Source organism: Dipodomys spectabilis, unplaced genomic scaffold, assembly GCF_019054845.1.
Source record: "Dipodomys spectabilis isolate Male_0828 unplaced genomic scaffold, ASM1905484v1 ptg000024l, whole genome shotgun sequence".
In the NCBI taxonomy this organism is placed as follows: Eukaryota; Metazoa; Chordata; class Mammalia; order Rodentia; family Heteromyidae; genus Dipodomys; species Dipodomys spectabilis.
This window is the reverse complement of record NW_024870701.1, coordinates 7,627,449-7,645,800: the sequence shown is the minus strand read 5'-3', so window position 1 is coordinate 7,645,800 and position 18,352 is coordinate 7,627,449. Positions and strand designations below refer to the sequence as shown.

General features: G+C 37.2%; 1 protein-coding gene across 2 annotated transcripts in view; it reads left to right on the top strand.

The window, feature by feature from the left end:
* Ss18 (SS18 subunit of BAF chromatin remodeling complex) overlaps positions 1–18,352 on the top strand; it is a 54,861-nt gene that overhangs the window by 15,878 nt on the left and 20,631 nt on the right. For both annotated transcript variants that reach the window (XM_042674976.1, XM_042674975.1), the window contains exons 4-6: positions 3,605–3,758; positions 8,218–8,439; positions 17,673–17,840. In XM_042674976.1, coding sequence (XP_042530910.1) covers positions 3,605–3,758; positions 8,218–8,439; positions 17,673–17,840 — 544 coding nt within the window. The remainder of the gene's footprint in view (positions 1–3,604; positions 3,759–8,217; positions 8,440–17,672; positions 17,841–18,352) is intronic.

Genomic DNA, 18,352 nt, shown 5'->3' with positions numbered 1-18,352 from the left:
AGTCTTTGTTACTTAATTGGAATGATTGGTTCATTTACCTTTATTGTAGAATGTGATACAGGGTTTGAATTTTAACAGCTGGATATTTGTTTTCTATTTATTACTTTCTTGCCTTTCATTTAGTTAATCAAACATGTTTTACAGTTTTTATTAGATTTTAGCTAAACATTTGTTCTTTTTGTTGGTTGGTCGTGGGGCTTGAATACTGGGCCTGTGCCTTGTCCTTGAGCTCTTCAGCTGAAGGCAAGTGCTCTACCAACTTGAACCACAGGGCCACTTTGAGTTTTCTGGTGGTTAATTGGAGATAAGAGTCTCATGGACTTTCCTGGCTGGGCTGGCTTTGAAACGTGATTCTCAAACCTCAGCCTCCTGAGTAGTTAGGATTGTAGGCATGAGCCACTGGCACTGGCTTGTTTTTTATTTTGTTTTGTGGTATTTGCGTTTGAATGCAGGTCTTATGTTTGCTAAATAGGTGCTCTACTTGAGCCATTCCAGTGGCTAGAGTGTTGGTTATTTACAAGATAGGGTCTCAACTTTATGCCTGAGCCTCCCTGGATTATAATCTTCCTATTTGTACATCCTTCCTATTGTCACTGAGATGACAGGCGCATACTATTTCCTGCAGTTTTTGAGCTTCTGTAGCTCAGGAAGACAGGCTAACACCCATATGCCCAGCCATTGATTGAGATGGAGTCTTCTGAACTTTTATGCCTGGATTGGCTTGGAGCTGTGATTCCCTGGACTCTGCTAGAATTAGAGGTTTGAATAACCACTCCTGGCTTAGTCGTACATTTTGAATATATGTGTATGTTGCTTTGGAAAGTACCATATTTGCTCTTGGTTTATTTGTTTCTTGCATACATTTGTACTTTCTGATACTTGTTAAAAATGCAAGAACCTTAGCATTTTACTTTATATAATTTGCTGTGTTTCTGTTGATTTCTTAATTTCAGTAGCTGTATTTTCTAGTGCTGGAATTTATATGATTCCTTTGTAAAATTCTAGGACTTTACTGAAATTCTATCTTTTTCTGTTGTCTATTTTGTGGTTTTTGTTTTGTTTTTCCTCCTTAAAAATATCAAGCTCATTTATTTTAAAGTCTGACAATCCCCAAATCTCAATGGGTTATGTTTCTTAAATTTCTCTTGGTTGGTGGTTCATCCTTTGCTTTTTGAAAAAAAAATGAGTTATTCTTATATTTTATATTTCTATGCTTAACTGCTATTTTATCATATACTTTTTGTTTCTGAGGATATAACCATGAGCCTTTAGGTTGTTTCTGAGGATATAACCATGAGCCTTTAGGCCCAAGGTTGTTTTTATTTTGTTTTTCAAATAAAATCTTGATCTGACTTTGTCCAAGTTCTCCTAATGCTGCTTTTCTGTTTGTTCCTGTCCTGTGGCTTAAACTCAGGACCTGGGCACTGTCTCTGAGCCTGTTTGTATTCAAGGCTAGCACTCTACCACTTGAACCAGTGTTACTTCTGCCTTTTCTAAGTAGTTTATTGGCGGTAAGAGTCTCATGGACTTTTTTTGCCTAGTCTGGCTTCAAACTATGAGCCTCAGATCTCAGCCTCATGAGTAGGTAGGATTACAGGTGTGAGCCACCATACCCAGCTAGTTTGTTTTCTGTCCTTTTCCTTCTCTCCCTTTTGTGCTGTCACTTGGCTTTTTCACTCTAGGCTGGTGCTCTACTACTTGAGTCGCAGCTCCCACTTCTGGCCTTTTGGTAATTAAAGAGTCTCATGGCCTTTGATGCCGTGCTGGCTTTGAACTGCAATCCTTGGATCTCAGTCCCCTGGAGTAGATAGGATTGTATGAGTATGAGTCACCAGCAGTTGGCTCTGATGCTGTTTTCAAGGATTTTCTCCTCTTTGTTCTTCCTCTCTGGGATTTTTTTTTTGTTTAGTTTTCTGCTGTTAGCCAAGAACTCTCAACTGCCCCTTTCTGCTTGGGTTCTCTTATCTCTCACACACCAAACTAAAGGAAAATGCCAGGGTAATTGTGAAGCTTAGCTAACATTCTTCCTTTCTGAGTATATCCCTTCTTGTTTTCCTTGTTCAGGTTGTTCTTCAGTTCCTTCAGAGGATTTTTTTTGTCTTTTTAGGAAAGTGTTAATTTGATCCACATTCCTTTTTTTTTGGTAGTTTTGTCAGTTGATTTACAAAAAAATTAAGCATGACATGTAAAGGAAGGGGGAGAGGGAGAAGATTTAAAAGTAAGATGTATGATAGTTGATTTTTGATTTTTTTTTTGTGTGTGAAAACTGAATCAAATTATAAAGTGTTCAGAGATAAAGAATTTAAGAAAGCTGGGCACTGGTGGCTCACGCCTGTAATCCTAGCTACTTAGGAGGCTGAGATCTGAGGATAGTTCAAAGCAAGCCCAGGCAGGAAAAGTCAGTGAGACACTTAGCTCTAATGAACCACTAGAAAACCGGAAGTGGCGCTGTGGCTTAAGTGATAGAGTGCTCGCCTTGAGCTTAAGAGCGCAGGGACAGCCCAGTGTTCAAGCCCTATGACTGACAAAAAAAAAAAAAGAATTTAAGAGAACTGAAGAGAGAAATGCTTAATATAAGATGAAATATCTAGATTTAGCAGTGAAAAAAATGTAAGGTCTAGAGTAGCACATGGTTATTTCCGTTACTGTTAGTGATTCATTGAATATTTCCATGTTCCATTGTTCTAAAAAATAATGTATATTAACGGAACTAGAGAGAATTGTGTCTACAAAGTCTGCAAAGGCCATCAAAAAAGATGGGAGGAAATTACTGGACTGGACCTTATGTTCAGATCATGGAGAAGCAGAGAAAGACAACAGAAATAGATTTGTAAATAATGATATCTTCCTGCAGACTTAAAAATGAGAGGTTGGAAAGAAACTAACCATTCGCTTTCTCTACTGAAAGATCCCACAGAAGGGAGCCAGGTGTTGCAGACCATTTTGTGTATCTTTTTTTTTCCCTTTTCCCTTTTGTGAACTCTCAAGGTTAGTCAGTGGTTTTCTTCAAAATTTCATTAGGAAATTTGCCAAAGGCATCCTTTAGAGGCAGCTGTCTCTGTACCCTTGGAGGCCATCAGTAATGTTTCCAGTCTATAGCAGTAGTCGGCACAAAAATGTTAACTGAACTGTTGTCTTTGTGTTTTAAAACATTCCTCTTTGCCATCACTTTCATACACACTCAAACAGTATAAAAGATTTAATATTGGAACTTTTATAATTAATAAAGAACAATAATTAATAAACAACAAAGAATAATTAACAACCATAGACACATTATAAATCCTCAAGAAATAAATGAGAATTCTATGGGTATAGAATGTTAAGATTTTATTCTCAGTGTTGAAATTAAAGTACATTTTAATTATGGTCTACTATTCAAAGGTGCTCAGATGCTAGATTTTCATTAACCATTTTGTGTGAAGGAATAGGGGGTATTAAATATGATGTTAATAATTCTATCATTAAAATTCATTAGAAGAAATTGAAATACATTTGTTTTGTTTCTTTCCAGTTTAATAATATAGGCAACTGTTACTCCATATGCATCTTTAATATTTTAGTCTGACTGTTTCTCTTGTTTTACTAAACTGTCTTCTTTCAGCCACCCACACAGAATATGCCTATGGGTCCTGGAGGAATGAATCAGAGTGGCCCTCCCCCACCTCCACGCTCTCACAACATGCCTTCAGATGGAATGGTAGGTGGGGGTCCTCCTGCACCACACATGCAGAACCAGATGAACGGCCAGATGCCTGGTAAGTTTTTCTCCTCTAAGACATTAACACCAGAGTTGCTTAGCAACTGAAACGACATGGGGGCTCAAGGGATACTAGATTGTTGATGACAAAACTGCTTTGAATGCCCCCGAGTACAAGCTCTCTTAGAGTTTGTTAGCTACAGAGCTACGTGACCTGTATTCAGTGTTTATCAGGCTGCCCTTGGGCTTTGATGTAGCTGACACACAGCATTCCTCTGATGAACAGAACTGGCTAAATTTAGTCTGTCTGAAACTATGTAGTACAGTTGGCTTTTGGGGGAAAAAACCCATTGTGCTGGGACTTAAGAATTAAAATCTGTTTATAAAAAGCTACATTTCCCCCAGTTTTTATTTATTGAAAAATTTATTGATCTCAGAACAGTAATGTCAGAAGAAACACACAGGGAAAGAGACAAAGTAGTCTCTGGCATGCTGCTTAATTTTGTATTTTGTCATTGGTATTATTGAAGCTGAAACTAGATTTCCATGAGTACATATGTTTATAGCAAAACATAAATATGTAAGTTGACTTTAAGCAAAATTAGAAGCTAAAAATAATGTAAGTTTTTTTTTAATATATTGAGCCATTCTGTTTATTTGTTTTAACTTTTAGGCCATTGGTTGCTAATTTTGTTAGCTTTTGCTGTTTTTGTAATAAAAGCAATTCATAGCCATAAGTCTTAGCAGAATAATCTCTACTTTTATGAGAATATTTTTAAAGACAAAGGTTATTTATTTATTGTTGTACCTGTCCTGGGACTTGAACTCAGTGCCTTGAACTCAGGCACTGTCCTTGAGCTTTTGTGCTCAAGGTTCTACCACTTGAACCACAGCTCTACTTCCAGCTTTTTTTGGTAGCTAATTGGACATAAGAATCTCATGGACTTTCTTGCCCCCACTGAATTCAAATTTTGATCCTCAGATCTCAGCCTCAGTAGCTAGGATACTGTACAGGTGTGAACCACTAGTACCTAACTCAAAGGTTATTTTCATTAGCAAAAATTCAAAAGTACTGAACAATAATAGAAGTAAGTTATAATAACAGAATAATTTATTATTAAAATTAGTAATTAGATTCCTTCAGATAGTGTGTTCTTCAACTATTGAAGGATAGTTGTTGGTAGCATTGGTGTCCAAGGTTACTGGATGTAATAGGAAGGACAATGTGTAGCAAGAAGCTTGACAGTGGGAGGGGGGATGAAAGGTGGGGGGAGGATGGGAAGGGATGGGAAGGGGAAACAAAGGAGGAGGCAACAATGCTTGATAAGAAATGCACTCATTATCTTACCCATGTAATTGTAACCCCTCTGTATGGTATTTCACAATTTAAAAAAAAAAAAAACTTGATAGGTTTAGAGCATTGCTTTGTGAGTGATCCTGCAGGAGGTGAATGGTGTTTCACAGGCTCTCTTCTATGTTCTATGGAGGTTTCCAGCATTGATGACCTCACATAGTATGGAGTTAGAATAAAGATAAAACTATGTTGTAGTTGACAGTTTGGTTATCCACATTTAACTTACTGGGACACATTGCTCTTAGAATTGGAAGAACAGTGCTAGAGAAGGTTGTCATACAAGAGCAGAACTAGTTTTTACAAAGGGTACTTCCTTTGATTTAGAATTTTGAATTCACATTTAATGTAATGTTGAAACCTAAGACCAAGGAAGCATGGGAGAAACATATAGTTAGTGTCAGCCTGATGTTCTGTTTTTTTTTTTTTTTTTGGGTGTAAAGTGTTTTGGAATAGTTATGCTTTTCATAAGCTAGAGATTACCAACCATTTGTGACCTTGATTGTCCGGAATATTCTTTAGAGTTTCTTTTTTTTTTTTTTTGGGTCCGGTCGTGGGGCCTGAACTCTGGGCCTGGGCACTGTCCCTCAGCTCTTCAGCTCAAGGCTAGAGCTCTACCACTTGAGCCACAGCGCCACTTCCGACTTTTTTCTTTTTGCCTATATGGTGCTGAGGAGTCAAACCCAGGGCCTCAGGCTTGCAAGGCAAGCACTCTATCACTGAGCCACCTTCCCAGCCCCTCTTTAGAGTTTCTGAAGCAGTAGTTAGAAGACTCTTTTAACAATGGATGTAAGAGAAATTGAAAGACCTGTAACAGTGTATTCTTTAGTCCTTCCTTATATTACTTAGCCAACTTTTTTCGGGTGTAAATTTGCATATAGGATCTTAATTTCCTTTTTTAGTCTTTTCTATATTTTAAGTTGCAAAGCTATTGATGCTGACAAAATAACCTCAGTAACCTCAAAATAACCTTGATATTGGCAAAATAACCTCAATCATAGTTCCTGATTAATACTGATTACAAAAAAAACACAAAACCCTAGAAAATACATAGCTATGGAACTCAAATCAAAGGTATCAAAAGGTATATAGCACTTAACCTTTGTAAACATTTAGCTCTGGAGAGGCATAGGTTAGCTCTAAAACAACTTGGTCTCTGAAAAAAAAATTCTTTCTTTTAAAATTTATTCTTTTAAATAAACCCAATAGTAGCACACATTAAAAAGTTGTATGTATGTACTTTTTCTTTTCTCATAAATATTTATCTTTGAACCCATCATTCCGTTCAGTGTGTAAAGAGCTGCCACATTCTTTTTGGTTAATTTTTATGGATGTACTCTTGTTTACTTGAATAGTTCCCTTCTGGTAAAATAAAATTTACTTCTAGTATTTTCATTGTACAAGTTGTGGCTCTAAGGATATGACTGTAAAATATATGTACAGTGACATACATGCGTTTTTATATCCATGCATTCATGCACTCTAAAACTCATATCTATAAAGAAACATTCCTAGAATGGAAATTGTTGGGTGTGTACATAAAAATATCTGCTAATGATCACAAATTACCCTAAAAATAGTGCTGACTTATATTTGCATCCTTTGAACAGTGTATGGAAGTTATGTCTTTCTTCCTAATATAGTTGAATTAAAGCTTAATTTTTGAGGGCAAAGCACGGCCTTCCTAGCTACTTAAGAAACTGAAATGGAGATGATCACACTTCAAGGCCAGCCCTGGCAAAAAGGGAGATCCCATTTTATAGTCATATCCATAGAGCCACAACTTGTACTATCAGGCCCCACGACCGGACCCCCCCCCCCCCAAAAAAAAAAAAAAAGAGTTTTAGTTGGCTTTTTTTTGTTCTTTTACATTATTTGTATATGAACTTGTATGTAGTTTTTTTTTTTGTTTTGGTCATGGGGCCTGAACTCTGGGCCTAGGTGCTGTCCCTCAGCTCTTCAGCTGTAGATTAGTGCTCTACCACTGGAGCCACAGCGCCACTTTGGGCTTTTTTCTGCTTATGTGGTGCTGAGGGCCTCATGCATGCAAAGGCAAGCACTCTACCACTGAGCCGCCTTCCTAGCCCCATTTACCCATTCTTTTGTGTGGTAGGTCTTTTCTTTACATGTTCAGTCATTAGCTTAGTTAGTGGTCAATCACATTTTTCCAGTTTATTTTTTGATTATGTTAGGAATTTTTAAAAATAATTTTCAGGGCTGGGAAGGTGGCTTGCCTTGCATGCATGACGCCCTGGGTTTGATTCGTCAGCACCACATAAGCAGAAAAAAAGCTGAAAGTGGCGCTGTGGCTCAAGTGGTAGAGCACTAGCCTTGAGCTGAAGAGCTGAGGGACAGTGCCCAAGCCCAGAGTTCAGACCTCACGGCTGACCAAAAAATATTTTTTTCTTTTTTTTATGTAGGAAGACTTAAGAAATGATAAATCAATCATATTTTAAATGCTTCTAGTACTGTAGCATGGTTAAATTGGCTGTGCCCTTCTAAGAAATTTTAAGTTCACACACACACAGAATTCATTGTAATGAAAGGAATGAGGTAATGATCCATCTCTTTTTTTCCAGTTGGCAATCCAGTTAACAGTACTAGTTACCAAATTAGTTTTCTGTTGCCCATTGATGCTTAGTATTTACTATATATAGAGAGAGAGAGGTTGGGGTGGGAGGGAGGAGAAGTGGAAGTGGGAGTATAGTATCTTTTAGACTTCTGATTGATTAGTCTGTTAGTCAATCTATATGTAGCTCTTACTACACACTTCTGATTACTCCAGCTTTATGTTTTACTGCATACAAAACTAGTTCATTCATTGTCCTTTTTCAGAATTTTGTTGGCTTCTGAAAAACATTAGTGTTTTAATCTCTAAAATGGTCACACTAAAAACATCCACTTTCCAGTGTTTTCTTTCACTGTGTAAACCATTTACTATTTGATGTTGATTACATAATCAAATTGTTTTTTATTGTACTACTTTTTTGTGGTACTGGGGATTGAACTCAGGACCTCACACTTTCTAGGCTGTAACTCTACCAGTTGAGCTATTTATTCTATCTTTTTGTAATTATTACAGTAGTGGGGGAAAGTGCTTCTTTAGGTACTTGAGTGTATATAAATCCATCTCTTTAATTTTGGTTTTCATCATTTTTCTTCAAAGGGCCTAACCACATGCCTATGCAGGGACCTGGACCCAATCAACTGAATATGACAAACAGTTCCATGAATATGCCTTCAAGTAGCCATGGATCCATGGGAGGTTACAACCATTCTGTGCCATCATCACAGAGCATGCCGGTGCAGAATCAGATGACAATGAGTCAAGGGCAGCCAATGGGCAACTATGGCCCCAGACCAAATATGAATATGCAACCAAACCAAGGTAACTAGCATGATGTCCTTCTTGACTAGAGTGTTGTATTCACCTTTCTGGGGAAAGGAAGAAGGTTTGAGGTCTTGACTTTGTATGGTTAAGGGTGGCTTAAAACTCTTGATCCTCTTGCCTTGACTAGGATCCCAGGTGCTATAACAGACATAAATCATTGTACCTAGCTCTGTTAGCCTTTGTATGCAAAAATGATGAAAGTAAGTTTGAAGTGAGCAATATGCATATAATCATGCCTTTAAAAGAGCAACAGTGAGTTGGAAGCTAGTTTAAATCTATTTATGCTTAGAAATTAAATTGCTCAGTTTGCCTTTCTTTTTTTCTCTTTCTTTCTGTTTTGAGACCTATGTCTCACTATTTATCCCAGGCTGACTTGGAACTCCTAATTTGCTTGCTTTACCTTCCCAAGTGTTGGGATTGTATGTGTGTTTCTTCATGCCTTGTCTTAATTTGGCTTTTTAAGCTTATTTATTATTGTCTTTTAGGTAATTTATTTGTTATTGAATTGCTTTTAGGGCTAATTAGTGAATAGCAAACATTGTTTTGAAGTAGAAAATAGATAAAATACTAATTTTTGTTTTGGTAAGTACCATTGTCATCCTCTCTAAGGTACATTTTATTTACTAAGAGTAGATAGTCATTTCTGACTTTCTTTTGACTTATGAATGTGTTTTTGATGCTGAAAGGTAGTTGTGAGATGCTTTGGTGTATTAAAATGTCCAGTGGAGATGCTGTTGTTCTTAGAGTTATGTATGTCCATTACAATCTATTACCAATATCAGAGAATAAAGTTGTACTAAAATATCTGTGAAGAATAATTAAGAACTAGTAAGTGGTGTTCTGTTCTGCTGATTGTATGTTAAACTATTTGGCATATTGCCGACTTAAAGCTATTTCACTTACAAGGAGGAGGCTACAATGCTTGATAAGAAATGTACTCACTATCGTGCCCATGTAATTGTAACCCCTCTGTACAGTATTTTCACAATAAAAAATTTTAAAAAAATATTCCTGTAACCCATGGTTAACATAAAAAATAAGCTATTTCACTTACAAATGTGGCGAGGTTAAGAATATAAGATAGAATGAACTATATATTAGAATTTTAATTATTTATATGGATGTCTTTTAGTGAGATATACTGAAACATGGAGATGATAAACTTATGAATCATTACAACTTTACAAAACTGGTGCTTGTTTCATATTTTTTTCCCAACATTTAATGCTCCCAAAGGAGTGTTTTCTTTGACTGGATTACTTAAAAGTTTAAAGCAGTAGTTAGATCAGAGAGTGTTCAGATGTGTCTGAGAAAGCAAGAAAATTGTTAATGACTCACACAGCAACTACTGTGTGAGAGATGGCATACTTCTCAGAAAGTTATAGTTAAGAGAAGGTAAGGTGTATACAGAACTGGATGTTGCTAGTTTAATGCAAAATTGCAAAATCTGAAGAAAATAATTAGTAGCACTGTGCATGTAGAAGAAAATTACTGTTTTGTAGGTTTGAGGTATTCAGAGGGAATTTTTCTTTCTAAACTTAGGCCAGAGAATACTGTGTGAATTGAAGAGTGTCCTTGAGATTTATTTTATTCATAATTAATAATCTTCATTTTACCCAATTTGTTGCATGGATCAGTAGTTACTCCATTTTATATATATTACTAAGAAGTATTCTATGTTAGGGCTTTACTAGTTTGTTTAACCATAATGTTTTGTTGCTTCCTTTTTTTTTTCAGTGTTGGAATTTTGGACACAGGGCCTCATTCCCACTAAGTGTGTTCTACTGCTTGAGCTATGTCCCCTTTTTGCTTTTGTTCATAGAGTCTTACACTTTTTGCCAAAGCCAGCCTCGAATTGCAGTCTCCCTCTCTCCACTTATTTTGTAACTAGGATTATAAGTGAAAACCATCATGTGTGTTTGTTCTTTGAGATAGAGTCTCACCATCTTTATTCGCTGGTTGGCTTCAAAGTACAACCTTTCTGTCTCTGCCTCCCAACTTTTTGGATTTTACAAATAAAGATGTTATGGATAGCCATACACATACCCATTTTTTTTTAAAGCTGGACATAATTTTTAATTTTTCTGGATATATACCCAGGTGTGTAATTAGTAGGTGCTATTGTAGGTAAATGTTTTGCGAACTGCATTTGAACAAATATCTCAAGTCATGCTTACTTATAGTTCATTCCTTCAGAATTTTCCTGGGCAAGATAAGCTCTTTTGGATAATTTGTCAGCTTCCAAACTAGTTCATTTAGTACACAGAGCTAGATTTTCTAATTTAATTGTCTCCATGACTGTCTGCTTGTATAAGATAGGATTGTTCACAACAGATTGTCACTTGTGTCACATTAATCTGGAGCTTTGGAAGTTTATTAAACAACAGATGTTTTCCGGTGACCTTATTTTTGAGTTATTACTACATAGTATAGTACTACATATGGTATTATATATGTAGTGTTATATATAGCAATATATAATAATGAGAAATTAAGAGGAGTTACTTACCTAAGCAATGCTACTATATATAAATTTTATTTTGCTAGGTTTATTAGCCATATCACGTTTGTTTTCTATTTCTGACTAGGAAGTAAGATGCATAATCTGGTTCCTACACTAGTCTTTTAAGATGCCTATGGATTAAAATTATGCCCTTAAAAATCCAGGATGTTTCTTAACATAGCACCTTTGATGTTTTTGAGTAGATTATCAGTTGTGGTGGTGACTGTCCTGTGCATTATGGAATGTTTAGTGCATTTTTGTTCTTTACCCACTAGGTGGCAATAGTCCTCCCAACCAAAAATGTCTAGATTTTGCTAAATGTCCTTGGGGGAACATCACTTAGGTTGAGAACCACAACTTATAAGAAATGGTTAATATGATTAGATACCTTAAAAGCTGTTCTCTATGACTAAACAAATGATAATAAGCCTTATTGATAGTTATGCTTTTATTTCATTTAAGACACAAGAATTTCTCAGAAATATGCTATAAAAAGTTTGTATCTTTGTGAGCTATTTTTTCTACTAGCTAAAATTTTTCATGATTTCTCTGTTTCATTGGTAACTTACTAATTCAGCTAAGTTTGTGCTTAGTTGCAGTGATTTTCTGAGCTGAGATAATGCTCTTTTTTGTGTTTTTTTTTTTGCGTCCGGTTGTGGGGCCTGAACTCTGGGCTTGGGTGCTGTCCCTCAGCTCTTCAGCTCAAGGCTAGCACTCTACCACTTGAGCCACAGCACCACTTACGGCTTTTTTCTTTTTTTTGCTTATGTGGTGCTGAGGAATCGAACCCAGGGCCTCATGCTTGTAAGGCAAGCACTCTACCACTGAGCCACCTTCCTAGCCCCATGTGTTTTTGGTTTTTTTTGGTCATTTGGGTCCTGTTTTGTCCTTGATATTCCATCCAAACATTGAACTCTGAACTATTATTTATGTGGACAGATGTAAAATTTAGTTATGTATGTAAAGAGTCCTTTATATTTTAAATGACTGTTTATATAGGCAGTACATAAACTGAGTTTTCTGGAATTCAGGGATTTTTTTTTTCTCTTGAAAATAAGCCATTTGTGTTACCTTCAAATGGGGAGTATAAATCGGTTAGAGATTGAGTGGTTAAAGAACAACTAGTACTGAATGATGAAATAAGAATTAAAGTAGTTAACTACTCATGCAGTTTCCTTGTCTTAATTTTCATTATAAGGTAGATTGAAGAAATAGTTTTTTTTTTTTTTTTGTGGTGCAGTGGTTGAGATTCATTATGCAGCACTGTTTCCATGAGGGATAATGACATGGGAGAAGTATGATGTGACATGGAAGGAAGGGCACATAGTGGCAAAGAAATGTGGCCTCGTGAGTTCTCCCTACTCTGTAGCTGTGCAGCTTTGAACAAGAGCATTTTTCAGCATTCAATTTTTGGATTGTAAAATGAACTTGATAACACTGCCTGGTTGATAAGATTTGGGAATGATAAACAATTTGTAGAGCTGTAGCCTAGTACTTGGCTTGTAATAAGTGGTCATTAAATATTAGCTATCATTTTTAAACTATATTACTTAATGATAATTCTTAGCTTATTGATATAATTCAGGGAGTTTCTTTTTTTTCCCTTCGGTTGTGGGGCTTGAACTATGGGCTTAGGTGCTGCCCCTGCGCTCTTCAGCTCAAAGTGAGCGCTCTACCGCTTCCGGTTTTCTAGTGGTTTATTGGAGATAAGAGTCTCACAGATTTTTCCTGCCCGGGCTGGCTTTGAACCGCAATTCTCAGATCTCAGCCTCCTGAGTAGCTAGGATTACAGGCGTGAGCCACTGACGCCCGGCTCGGGGAGTTTTTAATATACTGTTTTGCATCTGAAGATGTATCTGTGTCACTTGAAATTACATCATTCATACTTGTTCACAGATTAAGGAGCACAGTATCCATAAGCTCTTCTTTTTGTCTATCTAATCATAACTCACCTAACTGGGAGTAGTGCCTGCCACATCTGTCTATCACTGTGGCTCCTAGCCTACAGTTTGCTACGTAACTACTACAGTTTTATTCCTGACTTCACTTTGTTAGAAAATCCTTCTTTTTGACTACTAATTTAAGTTTAAACTAAGTATTAACTTTCACATTGAAATAAGGGATTCCAGAAATATGAAATACCCTAATTTAAGAATGGTTTACATGTTTGAGATAAGGCATTATTACTATAGAGTAATAAAATATAAATCTTAAAATGAAGTAAGTGTGGTGATGGTAAGTATTTGTTTTGTCTCCTTTTAAGATATTTGCAAAAATATATATTCTAAGTAGTTAAAGCACTGTAGAATCTTTGTGTGTGTGTATATATATATATATATATATATATTCACAATTCATAGGGTATCTAACAAAATTTATGTGTAAGGACTATCTCTTACCCAAAGTAATGTATGATGTCATATTATTTATAGACAATGTTTGTTTCTAATACATTCCTTTTGTAACCCTACTTGACTCTGTACATGTTGGTAGAACTTATTTTGGGGATGCATTTTGAGATTTGGCACTGTATTCCATTGTTGTCTCAAAAGGTAGTGCTCACACATTGCCAGTGTAGTGTATTTTCTAATCAGGGAGAAAGTAATATACAGCCAGAGTTGAAGTATAACTTCAATGGATGATGTTTAAGTAAACCATGGAAAGTGCTTTGTTTCAGTTATGCTAGCTTGTTCGATTCTCTTTGGTTTTAGACTGGATCCTGACTGATTTGGGGTCCTCAGAGGGAGGGAAGTGATGGAGAATAAAAGAAGAGTAGATGGTAATTGAGCTCTTTGGGATCAGAACTGCTGACAGTCCCCAAAGATAAAGCACAAATGGCATGGTCCTTCTGTCTAGGGCCTAAACTAGAAATACTTTTCTCGTAGAGTAATATTTAGAATTTTGTTGTGTATCTTTTAGTCCCCTTCTCCCTGGCTGTTATGGTTTTCCTTTTTAATTTTGGTACATGTACCTAGAGTATGCTTTAGTGGTTATTACTACCTTTAGTTAAGGCAAGAGTTCTTTAGTAGTGTTAGAGAATAAAGAAAAGGTAAAGCCTTTATTTACATAATGCTCAGTTTTCCTATTAAAATTATGGATGTTTGTGTTCAATACTATATTTGTATGTAAAATATTAAAGTTGTGAGTTTAATTAAACTCCTTAGGTTTTTAGAACTTTTTAATGACAGACTTTGCTTTTGAGCTGTGGACTTTGAGGAAAGCCTAGTAGCACAGGCATATGCTGTGAAATCAAGCTGAGGGTTTGTCTTCTTCCAACTGATATCTATTAGCTGTATAATCTTCATCTCGGGATTCCTTGCCTAAAAACCTAAAGTTGGAATTCTTCCTCTGATAGTGGAATTTTTAAGAAAGTAAGCTAAAACCAGGTACCTGGCAGCTTAAGTGTACATTTATCATTCTCTTCACTCTGAGGCTCCTTGTCCCTGCTAAGCATGTTTTTCCTTACTGAGAGAAAAGCCCCAGTGTAACTTTTTTTGTCAGTCGTGGGGCTTGAACTCTGGGCTTGGGCGCTGTCCACTATTTGAGCCACAGCACCATTTCTGGTTTTCTAGTGGTTTATTGGAGATAAGAGTCTCACGGACTTTCTGCCTGGGCTGGCTTTGAACCCCGATCCTCAGATCTCAGCCTCCTGAGTAGCTAGGATTACAGGCATGAGCCACTGGCACCTGGCTCCCTGTGTAACTTTTGAAAAAAAATTTATTATGATAACCAAATTTGAAAGAAGGAATAAAAGAATTGGAAAAGAAATACCACAAAAGTTGAGTAGGTGGATAAAATAACTCTGAAAAAGAAATTCTTCACATAAAATAATTTTTTACCTTGGAAAGGAGCTGAGCTCTTCCTGCTTACATTGTTGCTCCTATTGTAGGTTAGTAATATAAAGAGGTGAGATGATTGCTAGATTTTTTTTTTAATTCACTTTTTCTCTTTCTCTCCCTCCCTATCTCTTCCTCCCTCCCTCCCTCTCTCTCCCTCCCTCGCTCCCTCGCTCCCTCGCTCCCTCGCTCCCTCCCTCCCTCCCTCCCTCCCTTCCTCCCTTCCTTCCTTCCTTCCTTCCTTCCTTCCTTCCTTCCTTCCTTCCTTCCTTCCTTCCTTCCTTCCTTCCTTCCTTCCTTCCTTCCTTATTTCCTTCCTTCCTTTCCTCCTCTCCTCCCTTTCCTCCTCTCCTCCCTTTCCTCCTCTCTTCTCACCCCTCCTCTCCCCTCCCCTCTCCTCTCTCTCCTCTCCTCTCTTCTCCTCTCCTCTCTTCTCCTCTCCTCTCTTCTCCTCTCCTCCTTTCCTTCCCTCCCTCCCTCCCTCCCTCGCTGCCTGGCTGCCTGCCTGCCTGCCTGCCTGCCTGCCTTCCTTCCTTCCTTCCTTCCTTCCTTCCTTCCTTCCTTCCTTCCTTCCTTCCTTCCTCCCTCCCTCCCTCCCTCCCTCCCTCCCTCCCTCCTTCCCTCCCTCCCTTCCTTCCCCCCTTGCTTCCTTCCTTCCTTCCTTCATTTTATTGTGGGTCTTGAATTCAGGGCCTAGGTGCTGTCACTGAGCCTCTTTGTGTTCAAGGCTGGCGCTCTGCCCTTGAGCCACAGCACCACTTCCATGTTTGAGTGGCTAATTGGAGATAAAAGTCGGGGGGGGGGGTTCTGCCCAGACTGGCTTTGAACTGTGATCCTCAATATCAGCTTTGTGGGTAGCTAGGATTACAGGCGCGAGCCACCAGTGCATGGCTTAACTATTTCTTTAAATAATTAAACAATGGGCTTTTGGTCCACCTAAGCAATTTGCCTGTAAAATTTTTCTAGGCTCCCTAATCTTTGCTTTATTTTGCATTCATCTGAAAATCTCTCCACATTGTAAAGGAGGACCACACAGCTATGTCAGCAGGAGTCAGCAATGACTCCTGTGCATTTTTGAGAAAGAAATGTGTATAATGTTTGAAAAGTGAGGTCCCTACACCATAAGGCCCAGTGAGCCTTCAAGGAACTGCTTATACTGTGAAGCTAGTACTGATTGTTTTATATGATGTAATTTCACTGTTCTTGATACTTTAGCAATGGTAATTTAACAACACAACCCTTTGGTGTTACTCTGGAAATTGTGCAGTTCTAATTCTGAACTTACAGCTTATGCAGTCCTTTGCCCTGGTGTTTTGAAGTGGGAGTGGAGAGGAAATGAAGCGGCAAGACAGAGTTTAATAAATTAAGAAGTATTTTAGCTTTTTGATTTCAAGAAACCTTTTTGGGTTATAAAACTTATAAGAGACTTGGAAGAGGGAAAGAAGACTTCAAATTTTTGTGCAATTAAAATTTATGATATTGTACTATTTATGAGATTGCACTGATCTGATTGTAAATATATAAATATGTTTACAATATATATTGTATATATAATATATAAATATAAATATAAAGCAGTTTCCCTAGTTTCACACTATTGAATAAGGCTATTGAATGTAGAATACAACAGAAATCCAGAAGTTTAGTTTCTTTATTTCTTTTCTTTGGTTTGACTGTGTAACTTGTAAAATTTACTTTGATTGTCTTTTGGGCATGTAGCTGAAGGGTAATTAGTTTGGTGTTTTGTTTTGAGAAAACATCTATGTAGGTAAATATTACATAGTACATCAAAAATATATTCATGGTTGGGTTTTTTGGTTTTTGTGTATTTTTTTAAAAGTATTTGACCAAGATAAGGATTCAAATGTTTTTTATTATGATTGTTTCTAACATATTTATAAGATGATTTCTTTGTTGCTTCATATGCCCCTCCACCACGGCATAACCCCTATTTTTACTGTATTTGATGTTGGTATACTTTGTAGAGGGGAAGGGAAAAAAACCAATTGTTTAAATAGGAATACAGGTAGACCCATTGCAACAATGAGATGTATAAGATGTTATGTCAAAAAGTGAATTTTATAACTTTGGCGGGAGGGGAGGGGAGATGGGAAGGGATGGGAAGGGGAAACAAAGGAGGAGGTAACAATGCTTGATAAGAAATGTACTCATTATCTTGCCCGTGTAATTGTAACCCCTCTGTATAGTATTTTCACAATTAAAAAAAGTATTTGTACAAAGGGGTTTCAATTCCACGTGTCAATTTACGATTACAAAATTGGTCATTGGGGCTGGGAAGGTGGCTCAGTGGTAGAGCGCTTGCCTTGCATGCATGAGACCCTGGGTTTGATTCCTCAGCACCACATAAGCAAAAAGCAAAAAGCCGGAAGTGGCCCTGTGGCTCAAGTGGTAGAGTGGTACCCTTGAGCTGAAGAGCTGAGGGACAGTGCCCAGGCCCAGAGTTCAGGCCCCACGACCGGACCAAAAAAAAAAAATTGGTCGTTGTCAGTCCTTTCCTCATTCTCCCCCTAACTCCCCCCCAGCTCCACCTATCCTGTCAGTTTTCCTAGTTCCATTTTTACAAATATACATTGAATATTTTGATCATATTCTTTCACTCTTCCTCTTTCCATTTGTCAACCCTTTTAACAAAACAAAAACCTAGAATACTCTTCTAATAGATTTCAGGTCAGCTACCATACACTGGTTGTTTTATTTGTTAACAGATTATTTTAGACTTGTAGTCTTTGTTTTAAGACTTAATTTGAAGTGAGTTTTTATGATTAATTATATATTTTGTGTTTTAAATTATGAGAAAACCTTGTATTTCTCTTAAAATACTGAAATAACATGCCACAAACTTATCTGCACAATGCTATATCTATTTTTAGGTCCAATGATGCATCAGCAGCCTCCTTCTCAGCAGTACAATATGCCACAGGGAGGAGGGCAGCATTACCAAGGACAGCAGCCACCCATGGGAATGATGGGTCAGGTTAACCAAGGCAATCACATGATGGGTCAGAGACAGATTCCTCCCTATAGACCGCCTCAACAGGGTAAGAGTCCACGGGGAAAATTTCCTGCTTCATGTACATAATGGTATTTGAAAGGCTTTAAATTCTAATGAACTTTTTATCTAAGCCAAACTAGGATTTATTTTGTTTTTTGATTCCTCTTTCTCTCCTACTCCCCCCCCCCCCTCAAAAAAATAAGAAAGGATTGGATATATTGTAGTTCTTAAGAGTCATGAAATAGAGAAAGAACTTCCTGATACGGCTTGCTTTTATCTGTTATTTTCTAGGAAAAAGTGGCTTCAAAGTAAAAAACAAAAAAGGAAATTAATTTTCTACCAGGTTGAGCCTCTTGTTTTAGAAATTCATGTCGTTTTCTGAGTTAGTATTGTTTGCTATTACATGTTTGGTCTTAACATTTATTTTAGTTAGTATGTGTGAAACTGCATGTATGGTGGTTTTGTGTGTGTGTGTGTGTGTGTGTGTGTGTGTATGTATGTGTGTGATGAATAATTTAAAGTTTCAGAAATGCCAAGGCTTTAGAGGGGAATCTGTAG